At 50.9% G+C, this 24,696-nt stretch overlaps 1 protein-coding gene across 2 annotated transcripts in view; it reads right to left on the reverse strand.

Moving 5' to 3' along the window:
* LOC142260620 (germinal-center associated nuclear protein-like) overlaps nucleotides 1–24,696 on the reverse strand; it is a 107,526-nt gene that overhangs the window by 65,513 nt on the left and 17,317 nt on the right. For both annotated transcript variants that reach the window (XM_075332012.1, XM_075332011.1), the window contains exons 5-7: nucleotides 10,190–10,352; nucleotides 9,946–10,106; nucleotides 9,639–9,856 (exon numbers count right to left, since the gene is read on the reverse strand). In XM_075332012.1, the coding sequence (XP_075188127.1) occupies nucleotides 9,639–9,856; nucleotides 9,946–10,106; nucleotides 10,190–10,352 (542 nt within the window). The remainder of the gene's footprint in view (nucleotides 1–9,638; nucleotides 9,857–9,945; nucleotides 10,107–10,189; nucleotides 10,353–24,696) is intronic.

Here is a 24,696-nt window from a genome sequence, read left to right on the forward strand (position 1 = left end):
TGCCCTTAGAATTCTGCATGTTCCTAATAGGAGTATGCCAGGAGGGGGAGTAATGCTCAGCAGAGCTACAAGTGAAGCAAGCACCTCACCAGAATCAGCGATGGCCCTGTCCTCAGGAAGGATTAAGCTCTATGGACATCTTCGCACGCTTTCCTGGGGGGGTGCGGGGCTTATCGCGGCCGCGGGGGGGGGGGGGCTTAGCGCTAAAAGAGCGCGAAGATGAAGTCAGTGTACCCCCCTCTGCTGTGGGTAGTAAAAAAAACGGCGGGAAGGGAGCTTCTGATAGTTTTCCTCCCTCTCCCTCCAGTCAGCACACAGCTTGTCACTGGTGGTTATCAGCCGCCTTTTCTGCTAGAGCAAATAAACAGCGTGGGTCCCTGAGCCCTGGGCCCTCCCCCTACCAGTGGGTCCCTGAGCCCTGGGCCCTCCCCCTACCACTGGGAAATTATCTGCAGGACTTTCTGTAAACAGGAGTGACTTCCCCCCTCCTCCAGCCAGCAAGCTAGAGAAAAGTTAACACTGTGTGTGCAGGATCCTTGGGGCTCTCCTCATTGCACTCAGTAAGGGACTTTCTCATAATAAATACTGTAAATATCCTGGGAGCCTTCCCTGCAGCGTCATTTCTCCCTTTTTCTAGGAAGCCAGTCAGGGGGGATCTCACCTTAAAACACTGCTTCAGTCCAGGCAGTGAAAATAGCAGAGTCAGCTTGCTGTGTTTGGTCACACCGGTGCCATATTCAACTCAGAGCCTGCAAAGAGGGGCTGAGGAATTGGGCTATAGGGGCACATGCCTCTACCCTGGGCTTTGGAAAATCGGAGTCTGTGGAACCCGTCGTCCAGCCCAGGATCCAGCGTTGCAGGAGGGGGTACGTGGAGGCGACACTCCACGTTCCCACCCGTTGATGGTAGTGGGAGAACGGTCCCAAAAGAAGGGAATTTTGTTTACCTACCGTAAATTCCTTTTCTTTTAGCTCCAATTGGGAGACCCAGACAATTGGGTGTATAGCTTCTGCCTCCGGAGGCCACACAAAGTATTACACTCAAAAGTGTAAAGCCCCTCCCCTTCTGCCTATACACCCCCCGTGCATCACGGGCTCCTCAGTTTTGGTGCAAAAGCAAGAAGGAGGAAAAGTTATAAATTGGTTTAAAGTAAATTCAATCCGAAGGAATTTCGGAGAACTGAAACCATTCAACATAAACAACATGTGAACACAAAGAACAACAGCCCGAAGGGAACAGGGGCGGGTGCTGGGTCTCCCAATTGGAGCTAGAAGAAAAGGAATTTACGGTAAGTAAACAAAATTCCCTTCTTCTTTGTCGCTCCATTGGGAGACCCAGACAATTGGGACGTCCAAAAGCAGTCCCTGGGTGGGTAAAATAATACCTCGTAATAGAGCCATAAAACAGCCCTCTCCTACAGGTGGGCAACCGCCGCCTGAAGGACTTGCCTACCTAGGCTGGCATCCGCCGAAGCATAGGTATGCACCTGATAGTGTTTCGTGAAGGTGTGCAGGCTCGACCAGGTAGCCGCCTGACACACCTGCTGAGCCGTAGCCTGGTGCCGCAAAGCCCAGGACGCACCCACGGCTCTGGTAGAATGGGCTTTCAGCCCTGAGGGAACCGGAAGCCCAGAAGATCGGTAAGCTTCGAGAATTGGTTCCTTGATCCACCGAGCCAGGGTGGATTTGGAAGCTTGTGACCCTTTACGCTGGCCAGCGACAAGGACAAAGAGTGCATAAGAGCGGCGCAGATTCGCCGTACGAGAAATGTAGAGTCTGAGTGCTCTCACCAGATCTAACAAATGCAAATCCTTTTCACACTGGTGAACTGGATGAGGACAAAAAGAGGGTAAGGAGATATCCTGATTGAGATGAAAAGAGGATACCACCTTAGGTAAAATTCCGGAACCGGACGCAGAACCACCTTGTCCTGGTGAAACACCAGGAAAGGGGCTTTGCATGACAGCGCCGCTAGCTCAGACACTCTCCGAAGCGATGTGACTGCTACTAGGAAGACCACCTTCTGCGAAAGGCGTGAGAGAGAAATGTTCTTCATTGGCTCGAAAGGTGGTTTCTGAAGAGCCATCAGCACCCTGTTCAGATCCCAGGGTTCTAACGGCCGCCTGTAAGGAGGGACTATGTGACAAACCCCCTGCAGGAACGTGCGCACCTGTGGAAGTCTGGCCAGGCGCTTCTGAAAAAACACAGAGAGCGCTGAGACTTGTCCCTTAAGAGAGCCGAGCGACAACCCTTTTTCCAATCCGGATTGAAGGAAGGAAAGAAAGGTGGGCAAGGCAAATGGCCAGGGAGAAAAACCCTGATCAGAGCACCAAGATAGGAATATCCTCCACGTCCTGTGGTAGATCTTGGCGGACGTTGGTTTCCTAGCCTGTCTCATAGTGGCAATGACCTCTTGAGATAACCCTGAAGACGCTAGGATCCAGGACTCAATGGCCACACAGTCAGGTTGAGGGCCGCAGAATTCAGATGGAAAATGGCCCTTGAGACAGCAAATCTGGGCGGTCTGGTAGTGCCCACGGTTGGCCCACCGTGAGATGCCACAGATCCGGGTACCACGACCTCCTCGGCCAGTCTGGAGCGACGAGGATGGCGCGGCGGCAGTCGGACCTGATCTTGCGTAACACTCTGGGCAACAGTGCCAGAGGAGGAAACACATAAGGGAGTTGAAACTGCGACCAATCCTGAACTAAGGCACCTGCCGCCAGAGCTTTGTGATCTTGAGATCGTGCCATGAATGTTGGGACTTTGTTGTTGTGCCGGGACGCCATTAGGTCGACGTCCGGCATGCCCCAGCGGCAACAGATCTCCTGAAACACGTCCGGGTGAAGGGACCATTCCCCTGCGTCCATGCCCTGGCGACTGAGAAAGTCTGCTTCCCAGTTTTCTACGCCGGGGATGTGAACTGCGGATATGGTGGAGGCCGTGGCTTCCACCCACATCAGGATCCGCCGGACTTCCTGGAAGGCTTGCAGACTGCGTGTTCCCCCTTGGTGGTTGATGTATGCCACCGCTGTGGAGTTGTCCGACTGAATTCGGATCTGCTTGCCTTCCAGCCACGGCTGGAACGCTTTTAGGGCAAGATACACTGCCCTTATCTCCAGAACATTGATCTGAAGGGAGGACTCTGTCTGAGTCCAGGTTCCCTGAGCCCTGTGGTGGAGAAAAACCGCTCCCCACCCTGACAGGCTCGCGTCCGTCGTGACCACAGCCCATGATGGGGGAAGGAAGGATTTCCCCTTCGACAGAGAAGTGGGGAGAAGCCACCACTGAAGGGAAGCCTTGGCTGCCCGTGAAAGGGAGACGTTCCTGTCGAGGGACGTCGACTTCCTGTCCCATTTGCGGAGAATGTCCCATTGAAGAGGACGCAGATGAAACTGCGCAAAAGGAACTGCCTCCATTGCTGCTACCATCTTCCCTAGGAAGTGCATGAGGCGCCTCAGGGGGTGTGACTGACCTTGAAGGAGAGATTGCACCCCTGTCTGTAGTGAACGCTGTTTGTCCAGCGGAAGCTTCACTATCGCTGAGAGAGTATGAAACTCCATGCCAAGATATGTCAGTGATTGGGCCGGTGTCAGATTTGACTTTGCAAAATTGATGATCCACCCGAAACTCTGGAGAGTCTCCAGAGCAATGTTCAGGCTGTGCTGGCATGCCACTTGAGAGGGTGCCTTGACCAGCAGATCGTCTAAGTAAGGGATCACCGAGTGTCCCTGAGAGTGTAGGATTGCTACCACTGCTGCCATGACCTTGGTGAAGACCCGTGGGGCTGTCGCCAGGCCGAAAGGCAGAGCCACGAACTGAAGGTGTTCGTCCCCTATGGCGAAACGCAGGAAGCGCTGATGCTCTGGTGCAATCGGTACATGGAGATAAGCATCCTTGATGTCGATTGACGCCAGGAAGTCTCCTTGGGACATTGAGGCGATGACGGAGCGGAGCGATTCCATCCGGAACCGCCTGGTCTTTACGTGTTTGTTGAGCAGTTTTAGGTCCAGAACAGGACGGAATGATCCGTCCTTTTTCGGTACCACAAACAAGTTGGAGTAAAAACCGTGACCCTGTTGCTGAAGAGGAACAGGGATCACCACTCCTTCCGCCTTCAGAGTGCACACCGCCTGAAGAAGAGCATCGGCTCTCTCGGGGGGCGGAGATGTTCTGAAAAATCGAGTCGGAGGACGAGAGCTGAACTCTATCCTGTAACCGTGGGAAAGAATGTCTCTCACCCATCGGTCTTTTACCTGTGGCAGCCAGGCGTCGCAAAAGCGGGAAAGCCTGCCACCGACCGAGGATGCGGAGTGAGGAGGCCGAAAGTCATGAGGAGGCCGCCTTGGGAGCGGTTCCTCCGGCGGTCTTTTTAGGACGTGACTTAGACCGCCATGAATCGGAGTTCCTCTGATCCTTTTGAGGCCTTTTGGACGAGGAGAACTGAGACCTTCCCGTGGACCGAAAGGACCGAAACCTCGATTGTACCTTCCGTGGTTGAGGTCTGTTTGGTTTGGATTGGGGTAAGGATGAGTCCTTTCCCTTGGATTGTTTAATGATTTCATCCAAACGCTCACCAAACAGGCGGTCGCCAGAAAATGGCAAACCGGTTAAGAACTTTTTGGAAGCGGAGTCTGCCTTCCATTCACGTAGCCACATGGCCCTGCGGACTGCCACAGAATTGGCGGATGCTACCGCCGTACGGCTCGTAGAGTCCAGGACAGCATTAATGGCGTAGGACGCAAACGCCGACGCCTGAGTGGTTAAGGACACCACTTGCGGAACAGATGTACGTGTGATTGCATGAATCTGCGCATGACAAGCTGAGATAGCTTGGAGTGCCCAGACGGCTGCGAATGCTGGAGCAAAAGACGCGCCGATAGCTTCATAGATGGATTTCAACCATAGCTCCATCTGTCTGTCAGTGGCATCCTTGAGTGAAGCCCCATCTTCCATTGCAACTATGGATCTAGCCGCCAGTCTGGAGACAGGAGGATCCACCTTAGGACACTGAGCCCAGCCCTTGACCACGTCAGGGGGGAAGGGATAACGTGTATCCTTAAGGCGCTTGGAAAAACGTTTGTCCGGACAAGCTCGGTGTGTCTGGACTGCCTCTCTGAAGTCAGAGTGATCCAGAAACATACTCAATGTACGCTTGGGAGACCTGAAACGGAATTTCTCCTGCTGAGAAGCTGACTCCTCAATTGTAGGAGCTGGTGGAGAAATATCCAACACCTGATTGATGGTTGCTATAAGGTCATTCACTGTGGCGTCACCCTCAGGTGTATCCAGGTTGAGAGCGGTCTCAGGATCAGAATCCTGATCTGCTACCTCCGCTTCATCATCCAGAGAGTCCTCCTGCTGAGACCCTGAACAGTGTGATGAAGTCGAGGGAATTTCCCAGCGAGCCCGCTTAGGCGGCCTTGGACTGCGGTCCATGTCAGAGACCTCACCCTGGGACGCATGGGTCACCCCAGGAGCACTTTGCTGCTCCAATTGAGGGGGGCCTGGGGTCAATGATTGAACAGTGCCCGGGGCCTGAGTCACCGGTCTGGACTGTAAGGCCTCTAGTATCCTAGCAGACCATTTATCCATACTCTCAGACAGTTTTTCAGCAAATACTGCAAACTCCGTCCCTGTCACCTGGACAGTGGTAGCAGGTGGTTCCACCTGGGCCACCAGGCGGAGAGGCTCCGGCTGAGCAAGTGCCACAGGGGCCGAGCATTGCACACAATGAGGGTCAGTGGAACCTGCCGGTAGTATAGCCGCACATGAGGTACAGGTTGCAAAGTAAGCCTGTGCCTTGGCACCCTTGCTTTTTGTGGGTGACATGCTGTTATCTCCTCTGAGTCCAATCCAGGAGGGTATATAGCCAAAAATCAACAGTGCGACCGTACAGTGTAAATGTATAGCATATAAGCATATATATATATATATATGTACACTCCGGCACTCAGTGGGGCCAGCACCTCAGGTGCTGCTTACCGACCGCTCAAAGCGGTTGTGTGATCGCCAGATTCCCTGCTGGGCCTCCCAGAGGCTGTTGTCTCTCCTCTACAGCGTCAGAAGTGCCGACAGGAATGAGTGCCGGCGTTCTGTGGGGAGGAGGGGGCCGTGGGCGTGCCCTAGAAAGTGCGGGAATCTGGAGCCCCACTGTGCTGAATGAGGGGGGAGGAGGATACAGAGTATGCCCCAGCCCTCAGCGCTGACGTCCTGTGCAGCGTCCCGCCCTTCCCCTGACTGACAGGCCTGGGGGCGGGAATATGCGATACTAGGCCGCAAAAGCCGGGGACTAAAGTTATAAGCGCGGCCGGCATATAAGCGCGGCCGGCGCGGTAGTCCCCGGCGCACTAACACTCCCAGCAGTGCTGCAGAGTCTATGGCACAAGCGCTCCATGCGCGGTCCCCACGGGGACACAGAGTACCTCACAGTAGCAGGGCCTTGTCCCAGTGCCTGGAGACAGAGTAGGATCCCACTTCACCCAGAGCCCATTAAGGGATGGGGAAGGAAAACAGCATGTGGCTCCTGCCTATGTACCCGCAATGGGTACCTCAACCTTAACAGCACCGCCGACCAGAGTGGGGTGAGAAGGGAGCATGCTGGGGGCCCTGTTATGGGCCCTCTTTTCTTCCATCCGACCTAGTCAGCAGCTGCTGCTGACTAAGATGTGGAGCTATGCGTGGATGTGTGCCTCCTTCGCACAAAGCATAAAAACTGAGGAGCCCGTGATGCACGGGGGGTGTATAGGCAGAAGGGGAGGGGCTTTACACTTTTAAGTGTAATACTTTGTGTGGCCTCCGGAGGCAGAAGCTATACACCCAATTGTCTGGGTCTCCCAATGGAGCGACAAAGAAAGGAAACCGTCGCTCTCAAAAAATAACAAAACTTGAAAGGAAGTGCCTCCCACAGACACTAAGCTAAAACTGAGCTTGCCTGGCCCGGCCAGGGGGTGTATACTGCAGAGGAGGAGCTATGCTTTTGTATCTACTTAGTGTCCTCCTATGGATAGGCAGCATAACACCCAAGGTCCTGTGTCCCCCAACGAGGCGTCAGAGAAAACTGGATTTTCTCGCTAATAGCACTGGAGGATATCGCACCATGGGGCATCATAGATCAAATGTCCCAGAAAGCGAGTAATACCAAAAAACTTGACCGTGCAGATCACAAAGGGCATGGTGGCTCTCAACACTTGGTGATCACTAACACTTAAGCAATAGAATAAACAAGTGTGAGAGCTGAAAAAAAATAAAAATAAAAGGGAGCTCCCAGTTCCGGGAGACTGAGAGGTGTGATGGGAGAACAATGCTCCACAAACGGAGAGACTGTTTTTGGAGGTTAGCCCCTATCAATGATAAAAAGACTAGCCTTGAAACAAAGTTGGGTAAAATCAACAATGGAGATTTCTGGAAAATAGGACAAGTCTAACATCCAAATTAATTCACAAAGGTGGATTGATGGGAGCAAAGATCATGAGGGTTCACCAAGAGAAGAGAAAAGTCTCCTAGTCATTCTCTGGAATGAGAGGAGTATTGCCAAGAGCTAAGTTAGAGTTTGCATTAGAGGTGGTAATTTGAAAAAAGCAGTTTCCATAAAAGAGACACGATGTAGAGTCTCACCTACTGGCTTAAATGAGACGGCGAGCTTCAAGCCCCATTTATAAATATGCAGAAAATTGTAATCCTTTTTAATCTACTTTTTAATTTATATAATTTAATCCTGTGTGCACCACAATATGTTTATTTTTGCAACATAGTAGTCTAATTTTTGTTCCATCTAATTCTAGCTCCTATGATTTGCATGAAGCAGCACTTTAAAATCTTCATTTGCTGATATACCTGATCATCAGTATGGCTGAATATTTTATCCATTATTACATCTAAAGGCCCCATTACATGCAACGACATCGCTAACGAGATGTCGTTAGGGTCACGGAATTCGTGACGCAAATCTGGCCTCGTTAGCGACGTTGTTGCGTGTGACACGTATAAGCGACCACCGATGCAAAATACTAACCAAATAGTTGATTGTTGACACGTCGTCCATTTCCCAAATATCGTTGTGGGCGCAGGTTGTTCGTCGTACCTGAGGCAGCACACATCGCTACATGTGACACCCCGGGAACAACGAACAACAGCGTTCCTGCGTCCTCCGGCAAAGAGGTGGGTGTGACTTTCATGCGGCTGCTCTCCGCCCCTTCGATTGAACGTCTGCCGTGTGACGTCGCTGTGACGCCGCATGAACCGCCCCCTTGGAAAAGAGGCTGTTCGCCGGCCATAGCGACGTCACTAGGAAGGTAAGTATGTATGACGGGTACTAGCGATTTTGTACGCCACGGGCAGAGATTTGCCAGTGACCCACAAACGACGGGGGCGGGTGCTTTCAAGAGCGACATCGCTAGTGAGGTCGCTGCATGTAAAGCCCCCTTAAGGCATTGAGATCTAATACAAGAAAAGAAGATGAGGGAAAAGAACCCACTGATTTACTACATCATAATGTCTTTTACACTCTATCGAGTGATGTATTTATATATTTCCTTGTGTCTTCATTATATCTATACATTCTATTTACTATTGTGATTTTTACTGTTTCCCTACAGTCATTTGGATATGCTGTATATATTTTGGACAGGTGGTGGCACATATTGGGCATGCGCTGTAGTGCCGTAATTGAAAAGTGCCCCTAAGTTCATCTTGGCCGGATACATGTGACCGTGTGGTCATATGAGTGGAGACACACACATGCTCCTTCGTTGCCCAGGTCCCGGATGATGCCAGAATGCGGGTCTTCCATCATGTCGTGTCATCATAACGATGTTGTGCCCACACACCACCTGACCTATCGCGACTGACACACCGCATTTTATGCTAACATGCCCCTTTCGGCCATCTTTTTCTAATACATCTCTAGTTGCTCTATACTCTATAGAACCTGCATTGTGTACCATGTGTAATGCTCATATGCCCCTTAGTAATTATTTTACAGGAGATATATATATATAACACTTACTCTATACACTTATTTCCTGATGAAACTAGTATAGCGGTGTACCGCACGTTGGGTTCATCTGTGCCTATCTGCATGTCACAAGGTATTTATAGGAGGCTGTACATATGGATCCTTACAACACATCATAAAATACTAACCATGTATACTCTATGCGGTATTTTTTTGACAAAAATCCTATTAAGCAGAGCTGTCATTCCATGTCTTATTCTCTGTGCATGTTGTTTTCCTAACACACTAATTGTTATTATAGTTCTTTTACAATCATATGCGCACTGATCATTCTCCGCTAATTCATATATTATGGACATTGGCAGATAGACCTTTGTTTACCGTGTCATTGTTGCTGCACCTATTTTGGGTACTGTGCTCCTCCTCACCTATAATATTTGATAGTATGACAATCATGATCTGTACTTAACTATATAGTTCCTATTTTTCTAATCTAATTAGCAACTACAGAAAAAATAAAATCAACTGTGGTTCTCGGTTATATCGATAAGTTTGCACATTTGTGGTTTTGAGAGAATAGTAATTTAAATATTTCAGTAATTAGTTTTTATTTTAGGTTTTTAACTTGGTTATAAGGAGAAAAAAAAAGAAAACACTTTCCCGGTGGCATCCTTTTTACTTACCTGTTGGTATTGCAGGTTCATAACTGCTGATACTTCCAGTATATTTATTCTGGGCATCAAAGCTGCAAACCGGCATATGCAAAAAAAACTGTGGGAGTGGAGCTCCATTCACAATTTCCCCTATAGACATTTGTCGCTTAGAACTGATATAGGAGCTCCTCTTTGGCTGCAAAGGAACCAAAGGCTCAACAAATGCAGCACGATTCAGCTCTACAAAACTTTCAAGAAAAAAAGAAAACAAACATTAATTATCAAAGACAATTAAGACTGTATATTCCAGAGATTTCCAATCTTAAGACACACTTACCCTTCACTAACACTTAAGCCATAGGATGCAAGAAAATCTATAGCTTCCTCAGTATCATGGAAAGAGAGGAGACGAACCATATTTTCTAGAGGAAATAGTGTGGGTCTCTGATAACTGGCTGTGTACGCTACATTCAAGGCACGGAATGCATCTCTTCGTATCTGGGAGAGACACAGATAAAGCATTAAATTGCACCCAGAAACAAATTAAAAAAGTTTAAGCTTTGACCAGAGTAATCTATTACCTGGGGGAAATAACAATGTAATATGCAGCTGTTAAGGTAAGATGCAGAACGGACAAGCTTGAAGAATCGGACAAAGTTAGTGCTATTTAGCGCAGCGAACACTTGGACGGCATACTTCACTTCTTCTGCGTTGCGAACAGACTCTGGAAACTGTTGCACTTCTCTGAAGAAAAAAGAAAAAATGTATTCAATTTAGGGAATTTCAAAAGGAAGATTTTTGTGTACTCACCGTAAAATATTTTTCTCTGAGCCTTCATTGGGGAACACAGGACCATGGGTGTATGCTGCTGTTGCCAGGAGGTTGACACTATGCAAACTATTAAGAAAAAAAGTTAGCTCCTCCTCTGCATTGTACACCCTGTGACTGACCAGGAACCAAGCCAGTTTAGTGCACAAGCAGTAGGAGAAGCTGTAGCTATAGTTATTCAAGAAATAAGAAATTACCATTCCAAACAGGGCGGGTGCTGTGTTCCCCAATGAAGGCTCAGAGAAAAAGATTTTACGGTGAGTACACAAAAATCTTCCTTCCTTTCTCTCTTGCCTTATTGAGGGACACAGGACCATGGGACTTCACAAAGCAGTCCCTGGGAGAGAACAAACCCTTAACAACTGGTAAAGTCAGAACAACAGACTGACCGTTAACTATTAAAGGTAGTAAAGAACTGAGACGATTCCTTCAGAGTCAGAGGTGAGCCTCCGCCGCTTGCAGAACCTGTCTTCCCCAGGGCAGCATCCGCAGAGGCCTGCATATGCACCCTGTAGAACCTGGTGAACGTGTGTATGCTGGACAGGGAGCGGCTTTGGAAAGTTGAACAGCTGAGGCTTGATGGCGAAAAGCCAAGGAAGCTCCCACCACTCGGGTGGAATGAGCCTTCACCCTTCCGGGGAGGCTGGCACCCCTGACCCTGTAGGCCTCTTGGATAGCTGATCTAATCCAACGGCCAATTGTGGATTTCGAGGCTGAGGCACCTTTCCTCTGCCCCTCCACTGAGGACAAAGAGTGTCTGATTTGCAAAACGGCGCGGTCCGAGAAACAAATCCTCAGAGCCCTGACAAGATCCAAGTTATGCAGAGCCTTTTCAAATGAATGGACCGGAGCCGGACAGAATGAGGGCAGGGTGATTTCATCATTAAGGTGAAAGGGAGAAACTACCTTTGAGAGGAAGACAGTGAAGGTTGGAGAACTACCTTGTCCTGGTGGGAAACCAGGTAGGGAGCCTGACGTGAAAGGGCTGCCAATTCCGAAACTCACCTGACAGACGTGATAGCCATTAGAAACGCAACTTTCCAGGAGAGTAATGAGAGAGATATTTCGAGCAGAGGTTCAAAAGGCGATTGCTGGAGGATCCCTAAAACCAAATTAAGGTCCCACGGATGCAGAGGCTGATGATCATGAGGAACTAGATGGGCTACACCCCCTGAAGAGGTAAGCGGCGACTTTCCACGTTGTTCACACCATGAAAGAAAAGATCTTCAGGTTCTATGATAAATGCAACCCGAGGAGAGCTTTCTGAGATTTATCATAGTGGAAAAGACCTGGGGGGGGGGAGTAGACCAGCTCTGGCTAGAATCCAGGATTCAAGAGCCACGCCGTCAAACACGGCCTTGCGGAGTTCTGGTGGCAAATCGGCTCCTGTGACAGAAGATCTGGCCAGTCGGGAAGCCGTCAGAGAGTGTCGCCTGGTAATTGGACGAGCTCCGAGTACCAGGCCCTCCTGGGCCAATCTGGTGCCGCCAATATCACCGAGAGTCCCTCCGCCTTGACCTTCTTGATCACCCTCGGAATGAGGGGAAGCGGAATATGTAAGGGAGACGAAACTGCGACCACGGCAGGGCCAGGGCGTCGGAGTGCATTGCGTGTGGGTTGCGAGATCGGGCTAGGAAGGGGAGGAACTTGGTGTTTTGGCGAGATGCCATGAGGTCCACGTCTGAAGGACCCCACCTGTGACAGATCTGTTGGAACACCTCGTCGTGGAGGGACCACTCTTCCGCTGCCAGACTTTGTCGGCTTAGGAAGGCCGCGGCCCAGTTCTCTACTCCTGGGATGTGAACCGTGGAGATGACAGAAGCATGAGTCTCTGCCCAACGAAGAATCTTTTGAATTCTTCATCGCTGCTAAGCTGCGGGTCCCTCCTTGATAACTGATGTATGCTACAGCAGTGGCATTGTCGGATTGAATCCGAACAGGGAGACCAGAGAGGAACCCTGATGGGCTAGAAGGATGGTCCTCGACTGTAAAATGTTGATCGGTAGGGTGCGTTCCAGGAGAGACCAGCGACCCTGAACCGTGTGATGATGGAATATAGCTCCCCAATCTATCAGGCTGGCCTCTGTTGTGACTACTTGCCAGTGAATCGGGAGGCAGTATCTCCCTTGGGAGAGCGAAGAGTGATGGTCCCACCAGAGTAGGGGGTGAATCAGCCTCTGGGAAAGAATAACAGGTCGGTCTAGGGAAGCCAGTTTCCTGTCCCACGCCGAAGGGAGAACCAGCTGAAGAGGACGAAGGTGAAACTGAGCGAACGGGATGGCTTCCATCGCCGCCACCATCTTCCCCAAAGTTCTCATCCCGAACTGCAGAGGTAGCCTGCTATTGCGCCGGAGGAACTGAATGCCCTGCCTCAGAGAGGTCCGTTTCTCTACTGGTAGAAACACCCAAGCTCGAGAAGTGTCTAGGACCATGTCCAAAAAGACGAGACGTTGAGATGGGACTAAAGACAACTTTTGGCGGTTGACGAGCCAGCCCAACCTCGAGAGAGAGTCTCCAAGCAGATTTGCACACTCTCTGAGAAGGCAGGAAATGACTGTTCGTTTATTAGGTCATCCAGATACGGGATGACTACAAAACCTCTGGGACAAAGCACGGTCATGACAGCGTACAAGTAGGTGTCTTGTATATCAAAGGAGGCCAGGAATTCTCCCGGTTCCATAGACACAATCACAGACCTTAGTGACTCCATGTGAAAAAGAGTCAAGTCCACAATGCCCTGTTTACCCTCTTGAGATTTAAAATAGGACTGGCTGAGCCGTTCTATTTGGGGAACCACGAAAAGATTCGAGTAAAAGCCTGTGTAAAGTTGTTTGGTGGGAACTGGTATGATGACGCCTGCATCGCGAAGTTCTGCAATAGCCTGAGAAAAGGCCCGATTTTGGGCCGTGAATTTGGGAATGCGTCTCATAGAGAAGGTGAACTCGATTTTGTAACTGGTGGATACCAGTTCTCGCACCCAGGCGTCGTCTATGTAGGAAAGCCAGGCATCCTGAAACAGGGAAATCTCTTGTGAGGTGTGCGCTTTGGGCGCTGTTGTGGAAGAGAGGTGCTCTTACCCCCTGTAGCAGCATCATGATCCTATCAAGTGTTTCGCCGAAAAGGCGAAAACCATGAAAGGGTAATCCCATCATGCACTCCACCCTTTTAGCCAGGGAGTCCGACGAATCACCACCGAGTTGCTGGCCACCGTGGCGGCATAATATGCAGAGTCTAGGGAAGCGTATATAAGGTATTTGGCGGCCATGGATATTTGGTCAATTAGCTCAATCAACTCGGAAGGCAAACCTTCTGCATAGAGGCCTCTCTGTAAACTCTTGCTCCAGACCGCAAGAGCTTTAGTAGCCCACACTGTGGCAAATGAGGGACAGAGGGAGGAACCCGCCGCCTTAATAGACCGAGCCAGAGCCTCAACGGTGCGGTCGGTGGGTTCTTTGAGAGAGGCACTGTCTAGAATAGAGAGTACTGTGTGCTTGGCCAGTCGAGACACAGGAAGGTCAACAGGGAACTCTGCCCAATCCTTCACTAGCTCCGGTGAGAACGGATAGAGAAGGGAGAGGCACCGTTGCAAGGAAACGTTTTTTTCTGGGTGAGCTCTCTGCTTGACCAGAATGGCGGTAAAGTCGGGATTATTAGAAAAATATCTCAGGGCTTGCTTAGGTTTTTTCAAAGAAACCGTTTTTGAAGCCGCAGGCGGATCTTCCTCCACCGACAGAGTTTGGTTAACAGCCGAGATTAAACTGTCGATCGTCTGCCGGATATTGGATGCCTGCTCCGCGTCCAATTCCAGGTCGGAGTCCAACTCTGGAGACATATCGTAGGCCGACCCTGACGCAGAGACTCGGAGTCATCCTGGGATGAGGTTGGGTAGTATGGAACCGTTTGGAGGATTTCTTCTAGATCCTAGTGGGGACCCTATCCTGAGCCTGGGATGCAGGGTTGTTCTGGTTATCTGCGGCGGAGGGGGGATCCTGGGATGACACCGCAACTGGGGAATTGCGGTCCAGACACAGGGGGGATGACTGGCCTGAGAATTTCTGATTTCAGAACGTGCAAGCTGAGTAACGCACTATAAGGGGAGTCTGTGTCTTCCGCACTTTTGGATTAGATATAAAGTAAAGCAATGTAGTAATCTGCTCGCTTCCCTTAACTTCTATGAAAGTTATAGGGTCCCCTAGTGTTGAGGATAAAGAATTGAGTATCCAAAAATACTTAATTCAGCCATTTCATAGACTCCGTTATATAGTTCAGTAGATGTGAACTAACACTCATATTTGTGAATGCTTTTGTTTCTTACTAACATGTATATATGTATATTGCATATTCAGTGTATTTTCCTTAGACACAGTATATACCAGCACATGTAATTGTAAAGATGGCCGCCATTTCCTGTTTTGCACGCAAGACAGATGGACAAAGGAAATTCCTGGAGTCTGGACTGACCAATCCAAGGAGGATGTGTAGATCTCTCTACGTCATGAAGCCTTGCCCTGCGATACTTGATTGGACTAAAACTTTTGTTTACACCCCCTTACTGCTTGGTCTAGAGTTTCTTTCAAATAATAAAGCACTTGGTTGAGAGCCAGTCATGGAGATAGATGTAACTGACTTGCTGTCCAGTTATTTAATCTCACGTGCACACATGACATTTTAATTAGACACAGCAGCCAGATCCAGAGAGATCCTTTGAGTCTCATCATCATCGTCATTTTAACCTTGACACTAGTACAGAGAAAGTCTAAATTTTTCAGTAAATAGCTGAAGCCCTGCAGCACCGAGCCTCCTGAGCAAGGAGAGCTTACCCCGTTCAGGCCCTGGCGCAGAAGCCGCTGGCTGTGTCCCCCCAAGAGAATAGCCGATTTCCCAAGATGGCGCTGCTGTCGTGGGCGTATCTGCAGCCTGAGGGTGCTAAGCGGGAAAACAGCGGATGGAGCCCCCACCATTGTGGAGGAGCGAATATCGGCCTGTATTCCCAGCGTTGTGGGAGAGAGGCAGCGGCTGCCACCTTTGTGGAGGAAGGATTATCACCCTGTATTATCACCCTGTATTCCCAGTGTTGTGGGAGAAAGGCAGCGGCCCCCACCTTTGTTGAGGTGGAATTATCGCCCTTTATTATCGGCCTGTATACCCAGCGTTGTGGGAGAGAGGCAGCGGCCCCCACCTTTGCGGGGACGGGGCTTTCTGCCTCGCAAGAACAACAGAGGAAGGGGGCATGGCCCACGACCGAGCAGGCCGTAGCCGGGAGCTAAATTAGCGCCTGGTCTGCAATACGCCAGGGATAGCGCAACACTGCAGCACAGCGGGCGCTGAAGCAGGGAGACCTTCTCCCCTGCCGCTCCAACGCTGATCTGGACCTGCCTGGAGTCGATAACGCTCCCTACCTGAGTCCAGGAGGTCCGTTGGAAGCCGCGCCGGCTGGGTAAGAACCTGGAGGGAAGCAGACTTTGGGTCAGCTGCCCCATGCAACAGGTAGGCGGACGGCAGACTTGCATCCCAAGTCCTGGAACTGCCGAACGTTACCACTCTCGGCGCTGCTTGCCTAGAAGCGCGTTGAGGGGGAGCCTGGTCAGGAAATAGAAACGGGGGGGGGCTCTGAGCACCAGGGTGACGCAGAGCATAGATCGTCCGGCCACTTAGGAAGAGGGGAGACCTGGCGGTGAAGCCACCCTGTGTCCCTCTTCCCCCATACGGGGAGAGCAGGAGTGTGGAACACCCTGTCGCCCATCTGAGAATAGAACAGAAGAAAGGTTAGTGGGCTAAAAAATGAGCCCGAATAGGGAAAAAAACGGAAGAGAACGGCATCAAAACAGGCCCATGTCCACCTCCTAGGAGATTAAGCAAAAAACTGTCTTGGTTCCTGGTCAGTCACAGGGTGTACACTGTGGAGGAGGAGCTAACTTTCTTTCTTAATAGTTTGCATAGTGTGAACCTCCTGGCAACAGCAGCATACACCCATGGCCCTGTGTACCCCAATAAGGCAAGAGAGAAATATTTCTAAACAAGATGTGTAGCACAAGGAAGAATAAAAAAAAAAAAATCCTAGATAAAATTAGGTAATCATTTATGGAACACTCACAATACAGCAATCAGAGGCAGTTTTACCTCTACACCAGTGAAGTGCAAGGGAACCAAAGACGGCTGGGTCCAGCAATCCAGGTAACGTCAAACCAGTGATTACAAGCTTTATGGAAAGAGCTTATAAGCACCATATTCTTTGCCTAGGAAACCGTCCATCTGACAGGCTGCATCGGTGGTCGGTAATCTAGGCAACCAGCTTTACACAACAGAATTAAAAATCTCTCTTGGTTCTTGGGAATGGATGGGATTTTTAATAAGAAGCAAAATAGTAAAGGTTGTGGTTTTTACAAGCACTTTCCAAGTATAACCATTGAAGATGTTGAGAGAAGCCTTTGTGTGGACTCTAATGGGATCTTTACACTAAATCAAAAAAGTTGCACTAGATATATTACAGCAGGGTTGAAAAACAATAATCCTCCTTTTTAGCCAAGGAAGAGTATGTGGCTGTTTTGCTTCACACAGAATTAATGATTTGAATGAAACAGTGAAGTTGTAGTAGAAAGGTCTGTAATAAAAGAAGGGAATTTTGTTACTTACCGTAAATTCCTTTTCTTCTAGCTCTTATTGGGAGACCCAGACGATTGGGGGTATAGCTACTGCCTCCGGAGGCCACACAAAGCACTACACTAAAAAGTGCAAGGCCCCTCCCCTTCTGGCTATACCCCCCCGTGGTATCACGGGTACTCCAGTTTTAGTGCCAAAGCAAGAAGGAGGAAGCCAATAACTGGTTTAAACAAATTAACTCCGAAAAACATCGGAGAACTGAAAAACCGTTCAACATGAACAACATGTGTACCCGCAAACAACAACAAAATCCCGAAGGACAACAGGGCGGGTGCTGGGTCTCCCAATAAGAGCTAGAAGAAAAGGAATTTACGGTAAGTAACAAAATTCCCTTCTTCTTCAGCGCTCTATTGGGAGACCCAGACGATTGGGACGTCCAAAAGCTGTCCCTGGGTGGGTAAAGAAATACCTCATGTTAGAGCTGCAAAACAGCCCACCCCTAAGGGGGTGTCACTGCCGCCTGCAGGACTCTTCTACCTAAGCTGGCATCCGCCGAAGCATAGGTATGCACCTGATAATGCTTGGTGAAAGTGTGCAGACTCGACCAGGTAGCTGCCTGGCACACCTGTTGAGCCGAAGCCTGGTGTCGTAATGCCCAGGACGCACCCACGGCTCTGGTTGAGTGAGCTTTTAGCCCTGAAGGAACCGGAAGCCCCGCAGAACGGTAGGCCTCTAGAATTGGTTCCTTGATCCATCGAGCCAGGGTGGCTTTTGAAGCCTGCAACCCCTTGCGCGGGCCAGCGACAAGGACAAAAAGTGCATCGGAACGGCGCATGGGCGCCGTGCGGGAAATGTAGATTCTGAGTGCTCTCACCAGATCTAGCAAACGTAAGTCCTTTTCATACCGGTGAACCGGATGAGGACAAAAGGAAGGCAAGGAGATATCCTGATTAAGATGAAACGAGGATACGACCTTAGGAAGAAACTCCGGAATGGGGCGCAGCACTACCTTGTCCTGGTGGAACACCAGGAAGGGAGCCTTGGATGACAGAGCTGCCAGCTCAGACACTCGCCGAAGCGATGTGATCGCGACAAGAAACGCCACCTTCTGTGACAGGCGAGAAAAAGAAATTTCCTTCAGAGGCTCGAAAGGCGGCTTCTGAAGAGCAACTAGTACCCTGTTCAGATCCCATGGATCTAACGGCCGCTTGTACGGGGGCACAATATGACAGACCCCCTGCAGGAACGTGCGCACCTTAGGAAGACGTGCTAGACGCTTCTGAAAAAACACGGATAGTGCCGAGACTTGCCCTTTAAGGGAGCTGAGCGACAAGCCCTTTTCCAACCCCGATTGCAGGAAGGAAAGAAAAGTGGGCAATGCAAATGGCCAGGGAGACACTCCCTGAGCAGGGCACCAGGATAAGAAAATCTTCCACGTTCTGTGGTAGATCTTAGCAGAAGTTGACTTTCTAGCTTGTCTCATTGTGGCTACAACTCCTTGGGATAATCCTGTGGACGCTAGGATCCAGGACTCAATGGCCACACAGTCAGGTTCAGGGCCGCAGAATTCTGATGGAAAAACGGCCCTTGAGACAGTAAGTCTGGTCGGTCTGGAATTGACCACGGTCGGCCGACCGTGAGATGCCACAGATCCGGATACCACGATCTCCTCGGCCAGTCTGGGGCGACGAGTATGACGCGGCTGCAATCGGATCTGATCTTGCGTAGTACTCTGGGCAAGAGTGCCAGAGGCGGGAATACATATGGGAGCCGGAACTGCGACCAATCTTGCACTAAGGCGTCTGCTGCCAGAGCTCTTTGATCGTGCGACCGCGCCATGAATGTCGGGACCTTGTTGTTGTGCCGAGACGCCATTAGGTCGACGTCCGGCACCCCCCAGCGGCGACAGATTTCCTGAAACACGTCCGGGTGAAGGGACCATTCCCCTGCGTCCATACCCTGGCGACTGAGGAAGTCTGCTTCCCAGTTTTCTACGCCTGGGATGTGAACCGCGGAGATGGTGGAGGCTGTGTCCTCCACCCACATCAGAATGCGCTGGACTTCCTGGAAGGCTTGCCGACTGCGCGTCCCTCCTTGGTGGTTGATGTATGCCACCGCTGTGGAGTTGTCCGACTGGATTCGGATCTGCTTTCCTTCCAGCCACTGTTGGAAGGCTAGTAGGGCAAGATACACTGCCCTGATTTCCAGGACATTGATCTGAAGGGTGGATTCCTGCGGAGTCCACGTCCCCTGAGCCCTGTGGTGGAGAAAAACTGCTCCCCACCCTGACAGGCTCGCATCTGTCGTGACCACTGCCCAGGATGGGGGCAGGAAGGATCGCCCCTGAGATAATGAAGTGGGAAGGAGCCACCATTGCAGAGAGTCCTTGGCCGTCTGGGAAAGGGAGACTTTCCTGTCTAGTGACGTTGACTTTCCGTCCCATTGGCGGAGAATGTCCCATTGAAGTGGGCGCAGATGAAACTGCGCAAAGGGAACTGCTTCCATGGCTGCCACCATCTTCCCTAGGAAGTGCATTAGGCGCCGTAAGGGGTGCGACTGGCCCTGAAGGAGAGATTGCACCCCTGTTTGTAGTGACCTCTGCTTGTTCAGCGGAAGCTTCACTATCGCTGCTAGAGTATGGAACTCCATGCCAAGATACGTTAGTGATTGGGTCGGTGACAGATTCGACTTTGGAAAATTGATGATCCATCCGAAAGTCTGTAGAGTCTCCAGCGTAGCATTGAGGCTGAATTGGCATGCCTCTAGAGAGGGTGCCTTGACAAGTAGATCGTCTAGGTAAGGGATCACCGAGTGTCCCTGAGAGTGCAAGACTGCTACCACCGCCGCCATGACCTTGGTGAAGACCCGTGGGGCTGTCGCCAGACCGAATGGCAGAGCTACGAACTGAAGATGGTCGTTTCCTATCACAAAACGTAGAAAACGCTGATGTTCTGTAGCAATGGGCACGTGGAGATAAGCATCCTTGATGTCTATTGAGGCAAGGAAGTCTCCTTGAGACATTGAGGCAATGACGGATCGTAGGGTTTCCATCCGGAACCGCCTGGCGTGTACATGTTTGTTGAGCAGTTTTAGTTCCAGAACAGGACGGAACGAGCCGTCCTTTGTGGTTCCAAAAAAGAGATTGGAGTAAAACCCTCGCCCCTGTTCCTGATGAGGGACAGGAATCACCACTCCCTCTGCCCGTAGGGAATCCACCGCCTGCCGCAGAGCATCTGCTCGGTTTGGATGTGGGGAGGTTCTGAAGAACCGAGCTGGAGGGCGAGAACTGAACTCGATTCTGTACCCGCGAGACAAAATGTCTGTCACCCACCGGTCCTTGACCTGTGACAGCCAAATGTCGCAAAAGCGGGAGAGCCTGCCCCCGACCGGAGATGCCGAGGGAGGAGGCTGAAAGTCATGAGGTAGCCGCCTTAGGAGCGGTTCCTCCATTTGTTTTCTTGGGACGTGCGTGAGCCCGCCAGGAATCTGAGGTTCTTTGCGTCCTCTGAGACCCTTTGGACGAGGTAAACGGTGATTTGCCGGAACCTCGAAAGGACTGAAACCTCTGCTGCCACTTTTTCTGCTGAGGTTTGCTTGTTCTGGGCTGGGGTAAGGAAGAGTCTTTACCCTTGGACTGCTTAATGATGTCAGCCAATGGCTCACCAAACAGTCTATCTCTAGATAAAGGCAGGCTGGTTAAACATTTCTTGGAACCAGCATCTGCTTTCCAATCCTTTAACCACAAGGCTCTGCGCAAAACTACCGAATTGGCGGACGCCATTGAGGTGCGGCTGGTAGATTCTAGGACCGCATTGATAGCGTAAGACGCAAACGCAGACATCTGCGAGGTAAGGGACGCCACCTGCGGCACTGCTGGATGTATGATAGCATCCACCTTTGCTAAACCAGCTGAAATAGCTTGGAGTGCCCATACGGCTGCGAATGCCGGAGCAAACGACGCGCCGATAGCTTCATAGACAGATTTTAACCAAAGGTCCATCTGTCTGTCATTGGCATCTTTAAGTGAAGCGCCATCCTCCACTGCAACTATGGATCTAGCTGCAAGTTTGGAAATCGGGGGGTCTACCTTCGGACACTGGGTCCAGCGCTTGACCACATCAGGGGGAAAAGGATAACGTGTATCCCTAGAACGTTTAGAGAAACGCCTTTCTGGATGAGCGTCGTGTTTCTGGATTGATTCTCTGAAATCAGAGTGATCCAACAAAGCACTTAATTTACGCTTGGGATAGAGGAAACGAAACTTCTCCTGCTCTGCCGCTGCTTCTTCTGCTGAAGGGGCTGGGGGAGAAATATCTAACAGCCTATTGATGGCTGAGATAAGGTCGTTCACCATGGCGTCCCCATCAGGGGCATCCAGATTGAGAGGAGTTCCAGGATTAGACTCCTGATCACTCTCTTCAGACACATCACAGGGAGACTGATTGCGCTGAGACCCTGAGCAGTGTGAAGACGTTGAGGGTCTGTCCCAGCGAGCTCGCTTAGGGTGGCTGGGGCTATCATCTGAGTCATAGTACTCAGCTTGTGAAGCCGGAGACCCCCTTGCAGTCTGGAATAGTTCCAACTGAGGGGGACCAGAGGACAGAGACCTCGCCGTGTCCCTAGACTGAGCCCCAGACATGGATTGTAAGGTTTCAAGGATTTTTGTCATAGTCACAGACATACTATCAGCGAAAACTGCAAAGTCTGTCCCTGGCACCGGGGCAGGACTTCCAAGCGTCTCAGCCTGGGTCACTACCTCTCCGGACTCCGGCTGGCGAAGCAGCACCGGATCTGAGCATTGCACACAATGGGGGTCATTGGAGCCTGCTGGTAGAGCAGCCCCACATGCAGCACACGCAGTGTACACAGCCCTAGCCTTGGTAGCCTTGCGTTTTGTGGAAGACATGTTGCTGCCTCCTCAGAGCGATCTGGGCATACAGCCAGGAAGCGACCTCACAGTGCAAGAAATAAAGATATATATATATCTGGTACACAGTACACCAATACACACTGAGGCACTAGAGGGGCCAGTAGTGAAATGCCGCTTACCGCCCGCTTAAGAGCGGGTGTGTGGTAGCCAAAAGCCCCCTAGTCCAGGTCTCCCAGAGCCAGCGTCCTTCCTCCAGCCAGTGCATGTGGTAATGGCTGCCGGCGTCTTGGGAGAGGGGGGAGGGCGGGCCCTGGGCGTTCCTGACTAAGAGCGGGAAGCCTGCTTTCCTCTGTGCCTAGTGAGAGGGCTGGAGCATGTAAATCAGGCTCCAGCCCTCGTCGCTGCTTGTACAACAGCGTCTCTCCCCTACCCTGATTGACAGGGTGGGGGCGGGAACGAAGCGGCGCTAGGCCGCAAAAAAGCCGGGGACTGAAGTTATAAACGCTGCCGCCGTAAAAGCGCGGTCGGCGTACTACAAGTCACAGCAACGCCGCCGGCCCAGTGGAGATCGGCGCTGCGTTTCACAACACACAAGTCCCCCAGTAAACTGCAGGAACACTGACTCCAGCGTTACGGTCCCCGGCGCACTACAAGTCACAGCAGCGCCGCCGGTCCAGTGGAGGTCGGCGCTGCGTTCCCACAACACACAAGTCCCCCAGTAAACTGCAGGAACACTAACTCCAGCGTTACGGTCCCCGGCGCACTACAACACCCAGCCAGCCCGGAGTGTGTCTGTGCCTGCCGGGGACACAGAGTACCTGTATGATGCAGGGCCTTGTCCCTGATTGTACTCCTGCTCCGAATCCATCAGGTTCTATGGGTCTGTGGATGGAGCCCGGCGTCAGAGCTTAGAGGCCGGCAGGATCCCACTTCCACAGAGCCCTACCAGGGGATGTGGAAGGAAAACAGCATGTGGGCTCCAGCCTCTGTACCAGCAATAGGTACCTCAACCTTACAACACCATCAACGGGTGAGAAGGGAGCATGCTGGGGGCCCCATATGGGCCCTCTTTTCTTCCATCCGAAATAGTCAGCAGCTACTGCTGACTAAAATCTGTGGAGCTATGCATGGATGTCTGACCTCCTTCGCACAAAGCTTGAAAACTGGAGTACCCGTGATACCACGGGGGGGTATAGCCAGAAGGGGAGGGGCCTTGCACTTTTTAGTGTAGTGCTTTGTGTGGCCTCCGGAGGCAGTAGCTATACCCCCAATCGTCTGGGTCTCCCAATAGAGCGCTGAAGAAATTACATTTATCGATCCGCTCTGTGCGTTCCAGTGAGCTTCAACTTTTCTGCAGACCCATCTACAGATCCACCATCCAGTACATTTTAATGTAAATGATATTGTTCAGTTTTGCACATCACAATGAGCCTTCACACCAGACTGAGTGGCCCTAAGGGCTATGCTCTACCTACTGCATTCCTATGGCTTACAGCAACCAGAATGATGACAGCAAATCCGCAATCCCCGTACATTCGGCTGATAGATCAGGTCCAGAGACCTGGCAGTTGTGCCGGTATTGTGATCCAAACATGGTGCGTGTTTGATAGATGTGTGCAATCCTACTAATAGTGACCGCTGAAACCCTTTGGAAATTCCCAAAATCCATCAATAACAGCGGCAGACTCCTGCAACTCCCCCATAAGAACAGTACTGGCAGCCCACCCTTACACCCCCTATATTTCTACAACAAAGACAGTTGCAGACTCCTGATACACCCCCTGCCCAATATTTTCATAATAGCAGTGACACACCACGGTTACTTACCGGTAGCCGATTTTTCCAGAACCCATGACAGCACCACGTGAGAGAGGGATCCGCCCAGCGAGGACAGGAAACCATTCTGAATAAAAGGGCGGTACCTCTTCCCTTCGTCAGTTGATTACTGAGAATGAGAGGACCTCCAACAATCGTTAGAACTTACTCCATCACCACTTAACACACAGAAGCACCCCCAGAAGTGCACACCAAGGATGAGAAAGGGAGGGATTATATGGGTGCTGTCATGGGTTCTGGAAAAACCGGCTACCGGTAAGTAACCGTGGTGTTTTCCCCTCACCCATGACAGCACCACGTGAGAGATTTCCAGAGAAAACCTAATTAGGGAGGGACCACCGCCTCAAGCACCAGTCTACCAAACGAAAGAGCAGCCGAGGAGGATAGGTCCAACCGATAGTGCCGGAAAAAAGTAGACTGTAAGGACCAGGTAGCGGCCCTACAAATTTGTTCAATAGATACCTGCGCACGTTCAGCCCAGGCCACCGGTTTTCAGAACGGGGGTCCCCCATCAAGGACAGGAAACCAACTGACGAAGGGGAGAGGTACCGCCCTTTTATTCAGAATGGTTTCCTGTCCTCGCTGGGCGGATCCCTCTCGCACGTGGTGCTGTCATGGGTGAGGGGAAAAGAAGGGAATTTTGTTTACTTACCGTAAATTCCTTTTCTTCTAGCTCCTATTGGGAGACCCAGACAATTGGGTGTATAGCTTCTGCCTCCGGAGGCCACACAAAGTATTACACTCAAAAGTGTAACCCCTCCCCTCTGCCTATACACCCTCCCGTGCATCACGGGCTCCTCAGTTTTGGTGCAAAAGCAGGAAGGAGGAAACTTATAAATTGGTCTAAGGTAAATTCAATCCGAAGGATGTTCGGAGAACTGAAAACCAGGAAACAATTGAACATGAACAACATGTGTACACAAAAGAACAACCAGCCCGAAGGGCATAGGGGCG

This window comes from Anomaloglossus baeobatrachus, unplaced genomic scaffold, assembly GCF_048569485.1.
Source record: "Anomaloglossus baeobatrachus isolate aAnoBae1 unplaced genomic scaffold, aAnoBae1.hap1 Scaffold_139, whole genome shotgun sequence".
In the NCBI taxonomy this organism is placed as follows: domain Eukaryota; kingdom Metazoa; phylum Chordata; class Amphibia; order Anura; family Aromobatidae; genus Anomaloglossus; species Anomaloglossus baeobatrachus.